The 20,376-nt window shown below is 37.8% G+C and overlaps 1 protein-coding gene across 9 annotated transcripts in view; it reads right to left on the bottom strand.

Moving 5' to 3' along the window:
* Positions 1 to 20,376, bottom strand: part of CTNND2 (catenin delta 2) — a 645,736-nt gene that overhangs the window by 153,310 nt on the left and 472,050 nt on the right. For all 9 annotated transcript variants that reach the window (XR_011092756.1, XM_068670993.1, XM_068670989.1 and 6 more), the window contains one exon: positions 13,334 to 13,466. Coding sequence is in view for 8 of the 9 variants with exons in the window: in XM_068670993.1 (XP_068527094.1) it covers positions 13,334 to 13,466 (133 nt within the window). In the remaining variant the exon portion in view is untranslated. The remainder of the gene's footprint in view (positions 1 to 13,333; positions 13,467 to 20,376) is intronic.

Genomic DNA, 20,376 nt, shown 5'->3' with positions numbered 1-20,376 from the left:
GTCTAAATCAAGGTTTGGATCTTGGTCCCATTTAAGAACGGTTTTGCAGAACTGTCATTAAGGACTAGTTAGATCAGACACCAAGGTGACATAAAGCTGCCAACAGGCATAATTTAACTAAATTCAACCACTGGTACATATACAATGTTCTGCTTTAAGTTGAATAAGAACTGTTCTCCACATGCTAAACTGCAGCACGTGGAAAAAGAGGGGAACTTCTTTCCTGTGTTTGAAGAAATCACGTTGTTATTTGGGGAAATGGTTATGTGACACATGACTCAAAGCACAGGGTCAATACTCAGAAGTTTTCCATCTGGGAGTGGATATTTATTTCTGTTACCAAATATACATTTGTTTTTCCCTGTGTTTCTCTTAAGTGACCTCTTTAGATCCTGGGATCTATATGTGGGGTCAACATAGACACAAAAACATGTTCCGACAGAAGGAGACTCAAAATTATGTTCTAAAATTGCCCTGAAAAAGTGCTGCCTCCTCAGTCAGTAAGCCTTAATGTATTCTATACTGTGATGCAGTTTGTTTTTCACCCTCAGTAGGAAGGCTATGCCTATTATATATCAAGCTTTTAGCAAAGTTACCTACAGTAAAGCAGTTTACCTTAATACTCATTACAAATAGTAATTTGTAGGCCCATGCAAGAATCCTATCCTAAAACTAAACATCCAGTACTAATAGGATTATCCAAATAACACTCCTATCTACAGGCACAGGGCTGACCTAAAGTCAGAGCCTGAATGTGAAGGTGTCAGGAAGACAATTTTCAAGCCCCCTCTCCAAAGCAGCATCTCCTAATATGAACAGATCAATAATGACTTGCATTAACCAGGCTTTTCAGCTTTTGAATCACTGGGGGTGTGTGACTCAAACACACACATATTAGGGAAGATACAAACAAGCCAAAGCCCCCAGAAAGTATTGAAATTAATTGCTTTAAATTTGTGGTCTCTCTGTTTTGAAACAGTTGAAAAAGACAATATTAAAGAAGGTTCACCAGCATGCATTCAATAGATAATGCGACAGCAATATTAATTTAGGATGCAAAAGTCATAGACATTACTCAGGCGGTGATCTACCACTGTCTGAAATTAAATGAAAAATGATGATTAATGCCAAGGGTTCGGATCATTTACTCTCTGGTATTAAAAAAGAATTAAGCATCTCTTTGAGTATGAAGGATTACATTTATTCTTGGGAAAAATAAATCAACATACATACTTCACCTAAGAACATCCCCTTAACTCCTATGGCCAGATTCCTTGTGAAGATAAATATGATACAGAAAACTCAACACTTTCCTTGCAAAAAAAAATTAGATTCTTTAGACAAATGAAGTAGGTCAGTAGTTCAAATACTCTAACAAACAGTACCAGAGAACATAACCATAATGTCAGTGAAAATTTGTGAAGTGCCAATTAACTATATTCAGTTCAGCATATTACTAGTGGGATTTATTCAACATAAACACAAATACGATCATGGAACAGTGGTCACATATAAGACCACAGACAATTCCTTTTTTTTTTTTTTTTTTGGCGTTTAAGGACAAACATCTGACATTTCAACTCTAATTGAAAATTGAAGAAGGTACGTATTTGAGACATGCTGTATCCATCTCAGGCAGTTTGCCTCACAGAATAAACAGACCATTACTTCTCAGATTAAAAATACATTTACAAACAGTTATTAGATCAAGTATCATACTGCCACCTGATGACCTCTGCTCCCATGACATTCTCTACTGCAACTTGAACAAAAAGTATTATCTTAACTGATGTATTTATCTTCCAAAGAATCTCTCAGTCACATAAGAATTTTCTAGCTTAGATAAGATATTTGGGAGATAGTTACTGTCTCAAAACCTAGTTAATGTATTCTCACAACACGTGCCTTTGTAAGAAAGGTTTGCTAATACTCTTGATATATAGAAACTTGTGCAAGTAAAATTACATTATTTGCCTAAGGTCACAAAGGAAGGCTATGGCACAGCTACGACTATAATGTGTAATTCAAGAGTTCTAATACAAAGCTGCACTACATAACCTTTCTTACACTTCCCCATTTACACTACTATTATAAACAGAGTGAAAATCAGCACAAGCATCTGTCTCTTTCTCATCTTATAGACTTCATAATGCTCACAGTTCAATATACAAAGTTTTAGGTATACATAAACACATGCTTATATGGGTTTGATTTTTTTTTTCCTTTGCCTTGGTCAAGTTTCTTTTCTTTTCTATGTCTCACAACTTTCTTCTGATGCCCCATGTACCATAGTATTAGGCATTACTTTCATTTATGGTAGACTACCTCTGTGTTTCTGCTATGATATGGCTTTGGAAACAAGACTGTGAATTGTGGCAATTTTTCAGTTGTCTTGGACATAAGAATAGCAAAATAGCAATTTCAAACAACAAGAAAACAACCCCAAACCTGTAATACTTGTGTCTGGAGTACAAATTATGTCCCTTTCTTTAGTTCCTTGCTTGGTTAACCATGTATCTGCGTTATATCTGGGGAAGTACCCAGCCAGATCCAGCAGTGCTGGTGACACTGGTGAGCAGTATTTCCCATCTGCTCTTCAGCAACTACAGTGGCAGCAACAGCTCAGATGTAATGGTCTGACTCAGACCTATTAAAGAAGGTTCAGAATGGGTATTACAATCCTTAGTTTTTATCCAGATTTATAAATCCTTAATTTTTATACAGGTAAGCATGCAGGAACAAATCAAACCTCTTTGTGAAACTAAAAAAGTTACTATATTCCAAATAATCTGTCAAACCACAGCTCACAGATCTAATGTATTTCCTCTTCTGCCTGAACCAAGGCCTGTACAAGACACCAGCCTTAAAAACGGCAGCCTTTTATCGTTCAAGCAGTACTTTTCTGGGATGAGGAGAAGGGAAGAAGCAGGCCCATGATCAGTACAAAATGCACTGTCGTGCTTCAGACTTCTGAATGGATGATTTTTATACCTTGCTTTTATTTCTCTTGGTTATGCTTTTATTTTCTTTGCGGCATGAGACAAACTCTTCTCTGAGCGATGCCTGTGTGAATCTAGAACAGCAGGACCAAATTCAGCATCACTGCTTCAAGTTTACTTCAAGATTACTTAGACTCTTTGGTTCAAGTAGCTTCAAACATTTTTTTTCAGTGGCTGGATAGATAGGTAGTAATTTTAATCTCAGAGCCTTAGGCATCCTCATGACTCTAGAAACTGGTGCTTTCTGCTGCAACTGCTCTCAATAGTTAAGTGACAGCCACCTCTGTATTTTTAAAAACATTCTGATGATCATCTGATGGTCTTTACATTAGATGCTTCATTTGATGCAGCTTTTCTATCAGGACTAACACTGACCTTATTGAAATCATTTTGCTGCCAACCTTTTTACTATAGGTATCTTGAGAAAGCATCAAATTACAGATATTGATATTGATCTCCTTTATTTATATACAGTGTGTATGAAGTTTTACCTTGGCTTGTTGCGTGATGAGAACAGTAATAAAAAAGTATGCTCTATAACAGGAAAGTAATCTCCTCCATTCATACACTGGCCTCATAAATCAGAGATGCAATTGGCAGAAGGGTTATGTATGGACAAAAATCCCTGGAATGTACACTAGAACATTATGCTTTTTCAAAAAGCTGCAGATGTATTTAGTGCCCATTCACAATGTGGGAACACCATATTACTTATGTCAGATGACGCTGCCTTTCAATGTGCATTACCTTTCCTTCCTACAGCCTAGTATTTTCAAATACAAAAGACAAAGCTTTTACAAATGTTTCAATGCAACCAGGACAGTTTTCCCAGGCTGATGAGAGATGTTCAAGGAACACCGCGATGTTCTTTCTGCACCTGCTGCAAGCCGTAAGACGTAGCATGAAGGCATTCATCTTCTGCACACAATAGCGTTTTTTTTCTTTCCTCCTAATGGTGTGAAAAGCATTGTCACCAGATGTTCACATCTGAATTTTCTGGCTAATTGAATTTATTGCCTAAAATTCTTTTATACAAGGTTGCTTATTCAGAGGCAAACTGACTACTTATTAGCATCATAGAAAAACGTATCTCAGAGAAATTTCTGGGAAGAGTGGGCAAAACTGGCAAAACTCTCATCTGGAGAGGGAATAATGGGGTGGCGTTGGGGGAGAAACAGGAAAGTAGTATAAAGTGGGGTGAGTGGTAAAAATACTGATACATGTTCTCAATATGAAGCCCATCATTTTGCAAAATAATAATGTTTTCAGTCACTTTGTAAATTCATTTCATCGAGCCTCTTTGAGAGATGAAAACAATGCAACCGTGCAAAATGACTGAAAACAGAAAGTATGCAAAGTGCCTAAATTTTGCTTATCTAGCAATAACTCGAAAAATAACTGCAATTAACTACAATTAGATTTTCAATAACATTTACGAAATCGTATACTTTTGTTTATTTATTTCTGAAACCACGTCACTTCACATGACTGATGCTTTATTCCCAGTTGAGGCTGATTTCCAAAAGGAATAATTTCAAAATGTGAACAAAGCAAAGCCAAAGCATTAATCAAGGTCCTTAGCAGTGCAGAGGAGAACAAAGATGAGAACTGATCCTTGCTGATCTGCTACTGTTTTGCAGAGCAGCCTTCAGTCTGCATCCTAACTTCTATTTTCTGTTTTAACCAAATGTTACTCTGGTGGGGCTTGTCATTAACTTGTTTATTTAACAACTGTAATATTTTCCCAGTTGTATCAAGTGAAATATGCCAGGCACATGGTAAATTATTATTATAATTCCGGCACAATATCCTGACAACGAAATTGAGAGTAACCATGGTTAAATGACCACTGAGGGACCCTAGAGTGTAAAATGCCACTCTGTACAGAAAGAACAGGTTGTGTACACGCAGTACAGCACTCAGTGACATTCATTAATACTCGGTCTAATTGCATGTAAAGACTGTGCACAAAGCAAAGACATGCACTCTGTTGTCGGAAGGGATAAATGTCACAAAGCTGTAGTGCATAAACTAACTTGTGAAACTGATCAGAGAAATGCATTCAGCAATGCTTTTGAAAGTAAGATGACCAGTTTAATTCCTTCCTCCTAAAAGGTGGGCTCATGCTTTTTTAAAAACAGAGTGAAAAGGCCTGTAATTTTACAGTGAACCATGTTTCTGGAATTTATTAGCAAGAAGAACAGATTGATATATTCTGATAAGCATTATTTAGTAACTAAAGCGAACTCAGCATTGCACTTCAGATTAGAAGAGACTTAATTATAACACTTTAATGCTAGTGAATGGAAGTATATTCTTTATTATCATTACTCTAAATACTAATATTTTAAGCCCATTATCAGTATAAGCAGTCTTAAGAACAATGATAACACAGACTACTGTGTTTAGACCAATAAAGCCATTTCTGCCCCATCTGTTTCAGTTTTGTATTAAAGAGGGAAAATGGTCAGTCAGAGGGCTGTGATACAGAGGGTGAGTTAGTGCTTCTTTTTTATCCACACAGTTCAACTAAAAGAGGAATGAGGGTATCAGGGAGACAGCACAAAGGGACATTCAAAGCAGACACCTAAAACTAGTGCTAAAGTCACTAAAATGCTATAAACTGTACTCTCCTGTACATATATCAATAGAGATGGGCTTGAAGTACAGAAATCACTGTTATACTCTGGAGAAACAGACTGATTACATCTGCCTTCCTTAACACAGAAATACACCTTAAACCACTGACTACTGGAATAAATAAAATGGAAGGGAGCAGAGAGTTTGTAAGAGGTTATGTAGTTCTGCAGAAAGGATCAACGGGGGCTAATTAACAAAAAATAAGAACCACCAACAGCAAAAAGCAAAGGCTGCTTTTAAGAAAACTTCTCACATGGAAAGAAGGAAATAGGCGAGACAAGTCAGTTACCATATCTGAGTGATGAGATCTTGATCATAGGAAGAAAAAAATGTGTAATTTCTAAAAACCTAACAAAACAGAGGAGTTGGCTGCAACATGTTCCAGACTTGTGCTTTATCAGTCTTCTAGTAGGATGGAGGTAAATATGTCTTCAGTCCCTACATCCCACTCTAAGTTAATGTGACTCAGAAAATGGCACAGGAGCCACTGGGCTAGGCAAACAGGACAGATCAGGACCACTGGGATGCAGCCTTGCACCCTTCCCTCCAGCCCATATGGAAGGGAAACAAAAGGGATTTTGGCCCTATACAAGAGCCTGCTGCCAGTAAGGATCCAGGATTTTGTGCCCAGCCACATTGAGCGCAAACCTCTGACGCCTCCTTTGAGCAACTTTCCAACTCCTGAAGCTGCCATGCATGAAGGACATACCTAAGCACTGAAACAGAGGCATGGGATAAGCCTCTCACACACTCGCTGCTCAGCTAGGGAGCTCCTCTGCTCTCACAAGCGTCCGTATCAAAGAGAAGGATTTGGCATTTCAGCACCATTTGGGTATTTCACAAAAGTACCTTGAAAGCAAGCCAAGTGGGAAAACCCTCACAAAACTTTTCAACCTGAAACTGCACAGTTGTCTTATCGACAGGTTGTTTCTGCCAACTTATCACCCTTGAGAAGAGTAAAATAAAATAAGTAGAATAAAATTATCATCCTCATTTTACAGGAGAGCCCATGGTAATACACAGCTAAAAATGAACCTAGGGCTTGAACCTTAGTCATATGCTTTCACTGTAAGCTGATTTATTTCAGATATACCCCGGTATACATGATTACCTCATCTGTACATCATTTATGACATTTTCTCATATTTTCCCTATCTTTCTCTTCTATCTCTGTCTACAAAGAAACATGTAGAAAAAGTATGCACTTGCAGCAAATGTTTTAGAGTCTCTGCAATTTCTCATTACTTTTCAGTATAACCTATGAGATACTTCTTCCATTTAAATTAAATGCTGTGTCTGTATCATCTTTCAGGAAGAGATTAAAGGAGTTTATATTGTGTCTCTAATAGAAGCCTGACAGTATTACAACTGGACAAGCCAAATTCCAGCCTTTAACTAAAGAGATATTAAAGGAAAGACAGGAGAAGAACATTATTGGAAGGCAAGGATGATGAGAGTACCTCCGACCTCTCCACAGGATCCTTCATATACTAAGGACTAATGAATTCTGACAATGTTTGCTAGCAGACCTATAAGTCACACCACACGAACCATTTGTCCATCACCAAAAACTATGTGTTATGTACTCCCTGGGACAAAGCCCTTCTAGAGAAAGGCACGTAAGTATCCTTGACCATCATGGGTCTGGTGGCACTATGGGTGATATCAAAGTTAGTACAACAATGCAATTACATGAACTACTGAAGTAAAAGATATACAGGAGAGAATAAAATATATCTTGGAAGATGATGAACTAACTTACATTATACAACAAGATGTTTTTCTTACACTGTTTATGTTCATCAGGGTGGTGAGGGAACAGGTTGCCCAGAGAAGCTGTGGATGCCCCATCCCTGGAGGTGTTCTAGGCCAGGCTGGATGGGGCTTTGGGCAACCTGGTCTGGTGGGAGGTGTCCCTGCCCACGGCAGGGGGTTGGAACTGGGTGATCTTTAAGGTCCCTTACAGCCCAAACCATTCAGTGATTCTGTGATTCATCTTCCATTTCAATCAAATGGGCTACTGTGCACTTACCAGAGTAGCGAATGAGAAAGAAAAACATATATTTATCAAGCTCTCACAAATGACATCAACAGCAACATTATAAAAATAATGAGGATAAATGAGTTACTAAACTCATAGCCTATGCACTCTGAATAACATATGAAAGAACGGTGGGACCTTGTTGAAAAGGTTCTGGGCATATTCTGAAGAACTCATAGGAGAAGATGCAGAAACACTTTTAAAGTTAATGACAAAATGAACGTGAATCATGGTTTTGAGGAAGAGAAAATGAACACTTTAGGCATGCAATCATTCATTTTTTTGAACTCCATGCAGTAATGTCTGGACTGATACTTTTCTTCTAAGACTGTGAAGTGACTATACAAGATAAACAGGAAACTGTCCAATGCATCAGGGTTTATTAGGGATGCAAGGGAAGACTGCAGGCAGGACAGTCCAGCAGTTAGTGTTCTTGGCATCTTTGCACAGTTTTCCTGAGATAAGGATGTCCACGTGTTATGGCTTTGATAGCTAAAATTAATTTCCTAGCTTGCAGAAGGGAGTCATTGGTGCCAAAAACCCTGAGTGACCTGTTACACCTTTGCAGCTGATGGCAGGTTGCCATGTTCCATGAGAGTGAAATGGTGTTGGCGTGTGAAACTGCACAACTCAATCCTTTTATATGGCGACCTCATACAAAGGAGTAAGCTGTCATTACAGGAAGAAAAATTGCTGTAGAAGAATGAATCCTGTGTTTAATAGAATGTGCTCTTTTAAAGAAATGTTCTCTGCTGACTAATCTAAAATGCTGCTCTTTTCCTATATCCCATGTTTGTTCCTTTCTGGCATCCAGGGCTAACTACTCTGGCTCTGCACACAATCTCACTATTGTTGGTGTAAAAGCCCTCTCCTAAGGACAAAATGCGATCTGAAAGACCCTTCTTGTGCTCTTTTGCCTGATAGCTTTGCATTTGCCTTCAAATATCTGATCTAAACCCCTTTCCTCCTTTCCTTTTGCATTCTAGTCGCATTCTTCACTGTTATCAATGAAAGCCTAATTTACGTGATAAATCTCTAAAGCATTCTGAAATTCTGCCTTTCAGAATTATGATGCCTATCTATAATGGGCTGCCTCAGAATATTTACAATCTTTAGCCTTCTCCCTACCTATGTCCCCTTTCACGTATGTGAGATCTTCAGCTAGGATTGTTGTTTTATTCTGAAAAAAGAAAAACTATCAGATATTAGCAAAAATAATCAATGTTACTCAACTCTGCTCTAATACTAGTCTGTTGCACCACTTAAGCACCAAGCACAGGGCATACCAGTAGAGAATTAGAAATGCTACTGACAACAGCTGTAGTGATCGTCTTACAGCCAGCAATACTTAAGGAGATTCAGAAGTGGCATGTGAGGAAAACTTCCAGGTGAGACCAGCAGCTGCAATCATACTTTTAAATAAAGACTGAACTGTTTTGAGCTGAATAAAGCAGCAGCATCTTCAAGCAGTAACAACACCATCTTTACCAAGTGTCACTGCTTATCACATTTACATAGTACTAGCATGTTCAGGGCTGGAAGGGGAAAAACGAAAATTCTAATAGAAATCTAAAACCTATTTCACTCCAGAAGTTTCCAGAAAGTTTATTTATTTTATTATTATTTTGTGTGTGAGTCTGCTTGAAAAAATAAATTACTTCCAACAGCTCTGTAGCCAGCCTGGAGCATCTTCACGTGAACAGTTACCAACTTTGTCTGAAAGTCTTTTGAGTTAAAGGAGGGCATTTGCAGATCTCATTGGTCTGAAAGAGCTGCTGCATAAAAGAACGAGCAGGGCTTTTACACTTATGCAGAAATAAAGATGCAATTAGAGTGATATCATCAAATTTAAAAGAAATCCTGAGATCAACATGTGGGTTAGAAATAACACCTAACATAAAGAACACAATCAAGATTAGATGAAAAAGTTCTTTTCCCTAGCTGTACTTGGTGTTTTGGACAGAATTTCTTTTTCAAGGTTGTCTTCTATAGAGCATTTCTACTTCCTTGTCTTGGCAATGACAGAGAGGAAGCAAGGGGTAATTTTCCACACTTCAGCAACAGAAATTAAAATATTTTAGAACAGAAAAACATGTTAGTAAAACCCTAAAAGGTGTTAGCATATCAGAAATGTATATAGTCTCAGCTGCTGCTTTCCATTCCTATTTGCCTAAATTTTAGTTGATGCTATGCTACTCAGAAGGAATATAAAGGCTTCAGACCTCCATGTACATCTGGATGAATTTTATAACATATCACTAAACGCTCCTAAGAGTAGGACAAGTTTATCACTACACAAAAACAAAACTGGAAGAATGAAAGAATGGTCAAGTTCTGATGAAAAATCATTAATCACCTTTTTGGTAGACAATATAGCATAAATCATGCTTAAAATAATAGCGAATTTATTTCAAAATCGTTATTTCTAGAACTACATGATAAAATAGACTTTCATTACAGAGTGACAATTTGATGTTCATTATTGATAAGTAAGTGAATGCTACTTTTTTTTTTTTTATCAGGTAACTTCCAGAGTTGAAACTTTAACAACTACACTGCATTTCAAATTTCACACTACCACGGTCTAAATCGTTGCATAGTAATATTAATTCTCTGCATGTGCATGATGACGTTCAAGGCTATGTTACACATTAACACTTATATAAACTACTGAATTCAGCCAATTTGCTTTCCCTCACTGACTGTCAGGATTATGAAACACCAGCAGTTTTCTTAATTTACATGTTCCTATGTTTGGCCTTTCTCCAGAGTTTGAAAGGCCATCAAGGCAGTTTTCTTTCCTTAGTCCAAGTTATTTGCTATGTTGGTATTCGGTGAAAGAAAAGAGTTTTCTATGCTTCAAAAGAATAGGAATTTTTCAGCTGTGTAATCCCAAACTCACATTTGGACTTCACAATTTCTTAATTACTAATTTGAAAATAGGTTGCAAGGAAAATAAAAATTAGTCCTGGAGCTTCTTTTCTATCCACCTGGCATTCGAGCTGGTACACTTCCCTGTCATCATGGGTGGCACAACTAGAGCTACAACTACAACTATTACTTAGCATCTTCTTTCAGCTTGTAATTCAGACACATCCTTAAGAGTTAGCATGTGCTTTGTCCCATTAGGTTTAGCAGAACCACTCAAGTTCTGGCTGGGCAAAAGCCTAGTACGAATTTGGCCAACTTTGGGGTTGAGATCTGGTATAACATTCCCGTTATTGACAGAAGTTTGATCTCCTCACAGAAACGGCTCCTCAAAAAATTATTTTTCAGTGGAGAACCTAAGCAGACCTTAGGCATGCTATCTATCCCCTGGGGAAGCTCCTGATCCCAAGAAGCACACCCAAAATGTTTAAGTGTTTGGCTGAATCATGGCATAAACACAAAATGTACTTCTGGTTAAAAGCTATAGGGAGATAGATGCAGATAAAATAGTTTGGTAGCATTCCATGCCATAGTTTAAAAAGTTTCATAAAGCATTAGAAAATACGATGATACATTTTTTTTTGTCTTCTTAAAAAAATTCACAGTACTAGAAGTTTGAATGAATATTTATTCTCCAGTGAGCTGTTGAAAAAAATATGGATTTTGGCTTGTTTCCAAAGACAGTTTACCTATTCTAGTGAGAGGAGTACATCAAAGCCCTGAATAATAGCAAATAAAGTGGGAAATCCTCATCTCATCTGCTGTCCTTTTTCAGAGAAGCACTGCAGAGAGCTGCCTTGTGTTAGCCTGTTTGATGTTGCTATATTCTGTGGTGGTTTTACCCTGCTAGGAAGCTGAACTCCACCACAGCCACTCTCTCACTCCCCCTCCTCAGAAAAGGAGGGGAAGAAGCAAAGAAAAAAAAGCAATTCACTGGTTGAGATAAGGACAATTTAACTAAATGAAAAGAAATTAATAAGGTAAAATTATTATTAATGGAAAACAAAATAATTTAACTAAAGGGGAAAGGAAACCTTTTATTGCTGAGTGTGACACCACATGGTATAGAATATCCCTTTGGTTGGTTTAGGTCAGCTGCCCTGGTGATGTCCCCTCCCCACCTCTTGCCCACCCCCAGCCTGGTGGCTCTGGAGGGCGTTAGAGGGAGTCCTGACGCTGTGCCAGCACTGTTCAGCAGCAGACACAACACTGGTGTGATACCACTGCTGCTCTAGCTACATGTTCAGAGCACAGCACTGTGTGGGCTGCTGCAGGGAAAGTTAACTCCATCCCAGCCAGACCCAGGACAACTCTCACCCTCCCAGGTGGTGAGTCCAAAGCTTACAAAGGCTGATGTCCTAACAGCATGGGTCACATTGACAACAGCTAGTCTTATAGGTGATTTTTCCCTTAATAGTTAGGGGGAAAAATCAAACCATTTTCTTCCCTCAAATGTGATAGCTACCTAAGAGCTCTCAATCTATGGCTAACAGGAGGAAGCACAGATTGTACAATGAACAAATTGCCCTAGTCATTTAACTGCCTTTTCTCAGTGACTGATCAATTCCTTTACTGAGAAACTAATTAGTGAACTAAGGATGGAGAAAAGAGTAGAGGGAGAGTGTGTACTGAAACTTTCAGCTGTACCTGTAACAGAGTTCTCTTTTCTTCTCTTTAACTTTTTAATTATTTATTATTATTATTATTTCTGAGATGTTTGGGGTGATGTATACACACTGCCAATGCCAACAGACAGTACGCTTACCTACTCACCTGGGAATTTCCCCGGCATGAAAAAGCCCCAAAGGGAAAGCTGCTGTGGTGTGCAGTGTGTTGAGTGAGAGGGTAATGAGGGCTAGCAAGCCAGCATCACTTCACAGCTCAGACAAACAAGTAATAGCAGATCTTGATCTCAGTTCACCTCTATATACCAGGGTAAGGGATGCCAGTACAGGCATGGATTTATGTGCACTCCACGTGTCCCTGATTAGCAGTATTTTTGAGAGGGCCAGGGAGGCAGCTGGGGCTGGTAACAGCTTCACTCATTCAATTTTAATTGACTCCTGTGTGTTTGTCAGATCCCTCAGTGCTGCCTTCCTTCTGTTTTAACTTGTGCCAAAAGCTGAATTCGTCCCATCAACCATGGGGAACAAGCAAGCAAGATGTACAGATCAGCAACAGGTACAGAACAAAGTCTGTGTTGCCTTTTGAATTACATTTTAGGTACAATCTGCACTGAATTTCAAGATCATAGAACAACTATCACAGTTCAAGCTACAAACCCAGTGAAATTAATCTCTAGTCACACAGTTGTACATTAAAGCAGGCTTTGATTCACGGTAAGTTTGTTTATTTCTCATTTTGTGTGCGTTTGTATTAGTGTCCAATCTTCTGTCTATGAAAATCCTAACAAAATGCTTCAGTGGGATCAAGACTATACCACTAGCTGTTTAGAAACAACTACTGATAGTGTTTAAATGGTATGCAATCAACCAAAATACTCATAACCAAAACCAAAAAAGCCATCCAAATGAGTGACAATAATGTTTTCTGCAATCTTCCTTTCTCTAACAGTAACAAGTGACTTAAGTGAAACCTTGAAAAAATTGGTCCAGACACATATACAAGATTTCTGTTTTAACTCTTCTAAAAATACATATAAATAATGGTGGGGATAAATGGCAGACAGCATCACAGTTGAAAATAAAAGAATTACAGATCTTACCTCTGCTTTTATTTTATTGTCTCCAAAACAGAGGTGTTGTAAGTAGGCTGCAGCATTGGACTGTACTGAGGGAAATTGATGCTGTAACATCTGTATAACTTCTGGAAGCTCTGGATCCCGCCATCCAAACTCTCTGTGTGAAAACAAACATGAAAGATTCAGCAAAAATTCTGCTGTTAGAGGATAAATGTGGCAACAGTTTGGCCAGAAAGACAAAATACATGTCTAGGTAAAATCTTGATATTTTCTGCTATTTTCAAAGTGAAGATTCAATCAAATATTAAGCTATTTTTTCATTCTAAACTGTATTACCCAAAAAAAAAAAAAAAAAAAAAAAAAAAAAAGATAAAGCTAGAATAGCTAGAGTAAAGATATAGCTAGAATAAATAACTTTATGGAATTACATCTCTAAGCGCTAAACTTCCTTAAGTAAAAAGGGCTATATAAAATTTAATATAAGAACAGAAAGATCCATGCCTACACCATTATACTGTCTCTATTAAAATTCAAATATGGAGTGCTAGAATCAGAACTCTTAAATGGTTTGCTAAGAAATGTTATTTTGTCAAAAAGTCTTTTTTACATACTGCAATCTTTATTTAATAAAAAAATGCTCTTATATAGGAAGTCATTACCTATTTTGTGTTTCAGTTTATTTTTGCCAGATATGGTCCATGCTTAAAGTTATATTATAAAATTTGTATTATATATTGCATAATACATACTGTTATATAATTTTACAAACATTACAGTTATACAATACACAGTTACACAACTGATTACTTTTAAGTCTTCATTAATACTACCCAACCTGCAGATAGGCAAGTACAATGACTCAGTGTTTGCAGTGTCCTTTAATCCTACAAAGCATGACACGCCATTAGCATCAAATGAAACGACCGAACCCAAGTGTGCTGAACAAGCCCCAGCAGGCATTCTGCAGCTTCCAGAGTCGAACTTAACATCAGCCTGTCTCTGCAGGTAATTTGTCCCCTCTGTATCTCTGGGTAAAAGGAGTCATGAAAATAGCTTTGGGCTTTGTGTCCCAAAAGCCAGACATGCATGCAGCCACTCTGCACGAGATACTTCAGCTCACACATGCCTTCTTCCTAAGGGCTAATTTTTGTGCCATATGAATAGTTTTCATCATCTTCCATCTAGTGCTGCACATAGAAGGTAATACAGGAATAGGGCTCTCTGGCCTTGGCCACATTCATCCCACTTGCCCCGTAGGAGGCAACAGGAGATTTGACACCACCTCATCCTCAGCATTCAGCTGGGATCCCTGCACGGGGCACCTGGGAAGCCTAACCCCTCACGTCTTCATTGGAGGCACAAAAGAGCCACACCAGGGGATGATTCAGAGCAAGCAGCACTGAATTTCCATTTGGTTTGTTTCTCTTCAGTGGAGCAGCCATTACGACTACAAACCCAATTTAGGTGTGTAAGTTAGGTACCTAAAACAAGTGGAAGGAGTTGACTCCCCGAACTTGTGTTGAGTTCCCCACCTGTGTTTGAATAAAGCTTATAGTAGCTCTGCAGTCTCAAGTAAACTCAGGCATCTCCCGCCTCAAATATGACAGCTCTCCAAGACATTTCATTGAAACAAGACTCATTTTACAATAATAATGGATTACTATGAAAGAGAAGTGTTGTTTGTTCTTTTGTTTGTTCTTTTCTCACCCAGAACATTTGCCAGATTGAGTTATTGTTACAGTCGTATCTTTATGTAAAGATCTAGAATATAAATAGATGTAGAAAAATACACCCAGAATTTCATCTGCTACTTCTGCTCTGACAAATTAGATGTTAAGACATAAATATTACATTTCACATTAAGTGTTTAATACAAAGAAAACAGAAGTGTAATAATAAATCGCGTGCAGACTATTCCAGTGAATCCTTGGGACAACACAGACTGTTGGGAAGCTTCTAAGGGAGACTTTTAGACCATAGATCAGAAAGACCTTAACACTGAACTGATATTTTGGAAATGTGGAACAATGAAAAGGTATTAGGGAAGGCTAGAAACTTTGGCAGCTGTTAGGAACAAACTGGGACATTAAGCAGCTAATGATGTTGGAAGCAGTTTCATCTGTAGGATAAGGACAATAACTATGGATTAAACAAACAAGATTTAAATAGTTCACAGAAATGACACAGAAGAATACCTAATTTACAATGAGTATCTTCTTGAGGAGAACAAAACACTTCTTACAGAAATACAGCCTCACAATGTTGGGAGACTTGAGTAGCCTTCACCAAACAGACTCAGAAACTGAGATGGTACTTGGAAGGATTCAGAGAACCCTGTGGTTTACAGGCTGAGCACCAAATACTTTGCTAGATAGTTCCTCTCAGAGGAACACTAGCTAACATCTAGCCCTTAATGAGATCAGGACTTGCAGCTGAAGATGATGGCATGACAAACACTACGTCTGCTGCATATGCTAACTACAGGTTAAGTTATTTGGTTAAGCACTTATTTCTGTTCAACAATGGGCTGAACAAACTCATTAACAAATCATAAAGTGACACAGGGCATTGACAAACAACGTTATTTGATGTGTTAGCTTCCTCTTGTACTTTCTCACCGTTATGATACCTAGGTAGTAACAAATGTTAACAGGGAGATCAACTATGCTAGACTTCTCTCCTATATATACATGGCTCTCAACCAACTAGAAATCATCCTGAAAATATTTTTACATAAAAAGAAAAAATGAAACAAAACAAAACCTCTTACTGATGAGCAATTCATTATTTGAGCTCCTCTTATAATTTATTCTCATTCCTAGATCCCTAGTGCAGGTGTTGGTATTTTGGAGAGGATATAAAATACCAGAAGAAAACAGCTTGTATGACCAGACAACGAGTGGGAACATTTGAAAGGTGTTGTTTTAAACCAAGTAACTATACTTCAAAGTGTTGGAATTTCTAACACCAAATAGCATCCCAAAGGAAATTTTTTCCTTAATATGTGTATTACTCAACCAAATAAAGAAATACACACACACAAAACCGAACAGCATTATGTGCAATAGTATACCACGTACTATGATACAGCTCAGATTCTTTGTTGTCTTATCTTAGAATCCAGGAGAAAAGAGGCAATCAAAGGGCAAAAGGAAAAGGTCCCTTAATCAAAGGCACACTTAATTGTCCTAATGAACCTGAAGTCTTAATATGGTATTTACATACAAAAACAAGGCTGTGCTTACTTTTCCCCTCTGATCTCCTAAAAGACAAGCTGACAAGTAAGTGATGGATAAATACTTCTTGGCAATGTTTGTGTGTACCTTGGGTTTAAGAAGAAAATTAATTCCAAAAAGAAACTTTTAACACAGAATATTGTCATGTAACCAGTTCTAGTGGAGAGAATGAACAAAGCAGAAAAGTTTAACAAAATTTAGCTCCGGTAAGCACTGTCATTTCAAGCAGATGGTCTCTAAGATTGTTATACTTTTAGTAGTTTCTGAATGAAATATGGTAGCTATATAAAACAAACAAAAATTTCTGTCAACAGTTAATGTTGCTTGAATAACTGCGATAATTTTAGCAGCCTTCAGGGCAGGGAGGACTAGTTTCTGGGAAATCATATTTTTCAGTTGTTTTTTAACAGTCTATTCTAGGTGGGAAGAAATGAGGTAGGGAAAGATGATTTTACATTTTACAAAAGCAAGCTTGCAGCTCTATTAACAAAATTTACTTCAAAAAGTAAGTATGCACATTTTAAAATTCAGGTTAATTATGAATAGTTAGGATGGCTACTTAATGAAGTCTACTGGACAGAGGCCTTGAGGCATATCTGTGTGACAAAAAATACTTATTAAAATGGAGAGTAAAACAAAAAGTGAGAGAAAAACTGGAAGGGATAGGAAAGTAGATTGTAGAAGTCAAGAGTTTGGATAGAGTAGTAGAGTTGGTACTTGATGAAGATTAGGGTCTGATTAAAGGAAGGGAAAAGGATAAGGAAAATCAAATCTATCTCCATTTCTGTGAAACATCCGATATTGTGCCACATGCAAATGAGTTAAGCTGGCAACAAAAGAGGCTCCAATCCCTAGTAAAAATATAATAGTAGAATTAAGCAAAATTTTAAAATTTATTGGGTAACCTAAGCAACCACTGTGTGTCATTTATTAACATCCCCATGCTTATGAAATCTGAGAGAGGCGATACACATGGATGATGAAAGGAGCCAGAAGGTTGCAGTAAATCTGAGGAGATGCATGGCATGCAATTTTTGCAAATCCTATCAAATTATCTGTGCAATCGATCCAAAAATGAACAGTAAGCTAGCATATGCATTTTCAAGATCTTCTGCTACTGGCTACATTGCTCTGGGAATACCAACACTACGCAGCTAAGGACAGCTAACGGCTTCTGGTGTCGGTGTGGCTTTTGCGCAACGAAGTTGTAGCTGTGCAACAGCTTGGCAGCTTTGGCTGGAAAGCAGCATTTGCAATACACTCCAGACAGTTCATCAGGTTGTAGAAGTACATTATTACTAGGAAGCATCCTTATCTGAGGGGACTGACCAAACCAGGGCACTGTGTTCCTTCCACCTTGTCTCTTTGACAGAAATTGTGTTCTAGGAGTATAAGACCAATCTCATCTTGAATCCTTCAAAAGGTTTTAGCTGGAAGTGGTGACTAATGACATGGATTGTGGTAGGCTACTGTCAAGAGGTGGAAGATGACCCACCTCTTGATCAACTGAAGAGAATCAGGTAAGAGTTGGACATGAGATACAATAAATCTGAAATGGAGAAGTATAAGCAACAATACCAAGAAATCCAGTCTGAATAAGGACACTAATTATTGCACTGAAACCGATTCCTGCTCCCACCATCATAGGGAAAGGAGATGCAGACTGCAAACATAAGTGAGATTGTTAGTAACACAGCTAACTGCACTGGCTATGAGGGATCGCTGAAAGGTGCTGTGTTGAGGACAGGGTATGTACATCACCTGAATATTTGCTTGAATTTTGCAATAATTCTTTTTTTCTTTTGCTACTGCAAATTCTGATGACACACAGAAAAGAAACGCCAAAAGCACTGATACCTAAGCACCTGTTTTCAAAAATGTACAAAATAAGTTTTATAACATAGGTGTCCAGCTGGTAACTAAGGATACCAATCAGAATCCTCACAGAGAATTTGAGAAGCAGGTGTGATGTCTCCGTATACTCTTTACCCATTGGTCACAGTAAATTTCATGAGAGCTTGGATTCTTATTTCTAATTTACGTTATTAGAGCAGAACATTCACATCTGATCAAGCAGTTGGCATAGGCAAGTCCTGACACCCAGAGCTATTCCAATCTCAGCAGCATTCCCCAAAGGCAGTGCTGTGAAGATGCCTGCCACCAAGAGCCATATGTTTGACAAAGACTGAACTACCACCAAGCACTTATCAAAGAAAGGGAATGCACAATCTGTAAATATATTTATTACAAAATTGTATGTTTAAACCAGACTTATCTGTAGGTACCTACCTATCTTAATAAGCACGCTTGTGTGAGACAGTCTTACAGACTGATGAAGGAGAGGTTATCATATATGAAGTGGTGCTCAAGGGCAAATACAATTCAATCTGTGCTAAGGATAATGTTTCCTAGATTTCTGACATTGCTAATGCCAGCCAGCCTACAAGATTTTTGCTGTACTTATGCCTACAGAGATATACCCTTCTGTTTTTTTTGTTTGTTTGTTTGTTTTGTTTTGTTTTTTTACCCCCTACAAAATTCAGTAAATAAAGACGGAAAATCTCTTTCAGCTCATCTGTGAAAGGAGAGCTCTGAGAATAGGTTTCTGGTAGTACTAGGAAAAAACAAATTAGATATAGTTTAGGATCACATACAAAGAGAACTAATCAAGAGTCAAAAGAAGATCAAAGAAAGAACTACCTCCCACATCTAAGGGGAGAGACGTACTTCTATTAAAACTATTTGGAAGGGAATATATCAATACTATAGGGATCTCCCATTAAGGACTTTCTCCTAGTACATTTAAAAAGAGCATGATGGACAAGATGTTAAACCTAACTAATACAAAAAATAATAATAAAAAAATTAAAGATCATCCAAAGACAAGGATTGTGATAAAAACACAAAGAAGCTATCTAACTGCTTGTTTCCTCTTTTTCTCTCTGTGATTCTAGGGCTGTTGGTCAAACTGTTGGATTCTATTACACTTGGTTCAAGAGGCATTTGGATAATACCCATAATAACATGCTTTAACTTGTGGTTAGCCTTGAAGTGGTCAGGCAGCTGGTCTAGATGACCTCTGTAGGCCCTTTCCCACTGAACTATTATAATTCTGATTCTAAAACAAAAGCGAACATCTTATACTTCATTGATTGGGAATGGTATTTGAAATATTTCCTTAAAATATTTTCCCTTTTTCAAGCATACTTCTCCATATCTAAGCACACCCATATGCACATAATTATTTAGTTTATTATTACAGATTGTAAGCCCGGTCTGAATCATCTGCTACAATTTAAGAGGAGGTAGAACTACTATATTTGCTACTGGCATTTCTGAAAATGTAACACATGAAAATTGGTTAGACTCGGGACACAATTCTAGGAATAGAATAAAGATGTCAATCTCCATTCCACTCACCCTGGATAACGCAAAAAACCCTTTACCATATCATATTGCCTTCTCTGAATTCTAGTCTAACTCGGAGGAAGGAGTGTGCAACATCGAGCAACTGATCACCTTCCCCTTCAGCCCCACGCTGATATGAACAACATACATTCACAAAATGTAATAACACCAGGTTTAGGCCTAAGCCCCTTAAGGCAGCAATGAACACGTATCAGCAGAGAGCTAACTGTACTGCTGGTTCGGTCTTTCAAGAAAGATAAACCACACAAAAACTACTGAAAAAGTTAGAAAAGAAAAAAGACATAATTTAAACTGAATATGGAAGTAAGGACAGGGAAAAGGCAGCATGGATATATCTTCTGTGAATAAAAATGTCAGTTCTAATAAAACAAATACATTTAAGTTATTGTTTATCCCAACCTG

The sequence above is a fragment of the Anas acuta genome, chromosome 2, assembly GCF_963932015.1.
Source record: "Anas acuta chromosome 2, bAnaAcu1.1, whole genome shotgun sequence".
NCBI classification, from domain to species: domain Eukaryota; kingdom Metazoa; phylum Chordata; class Aves; order Anseriformes; family Anatidae; genus Anas; species Anas acuta.
The sequence above is the reverse complement of the archived record's forward strand: the minus strand, read 5'-3'. Positions and strand labels throughout refer to the sequence as shown.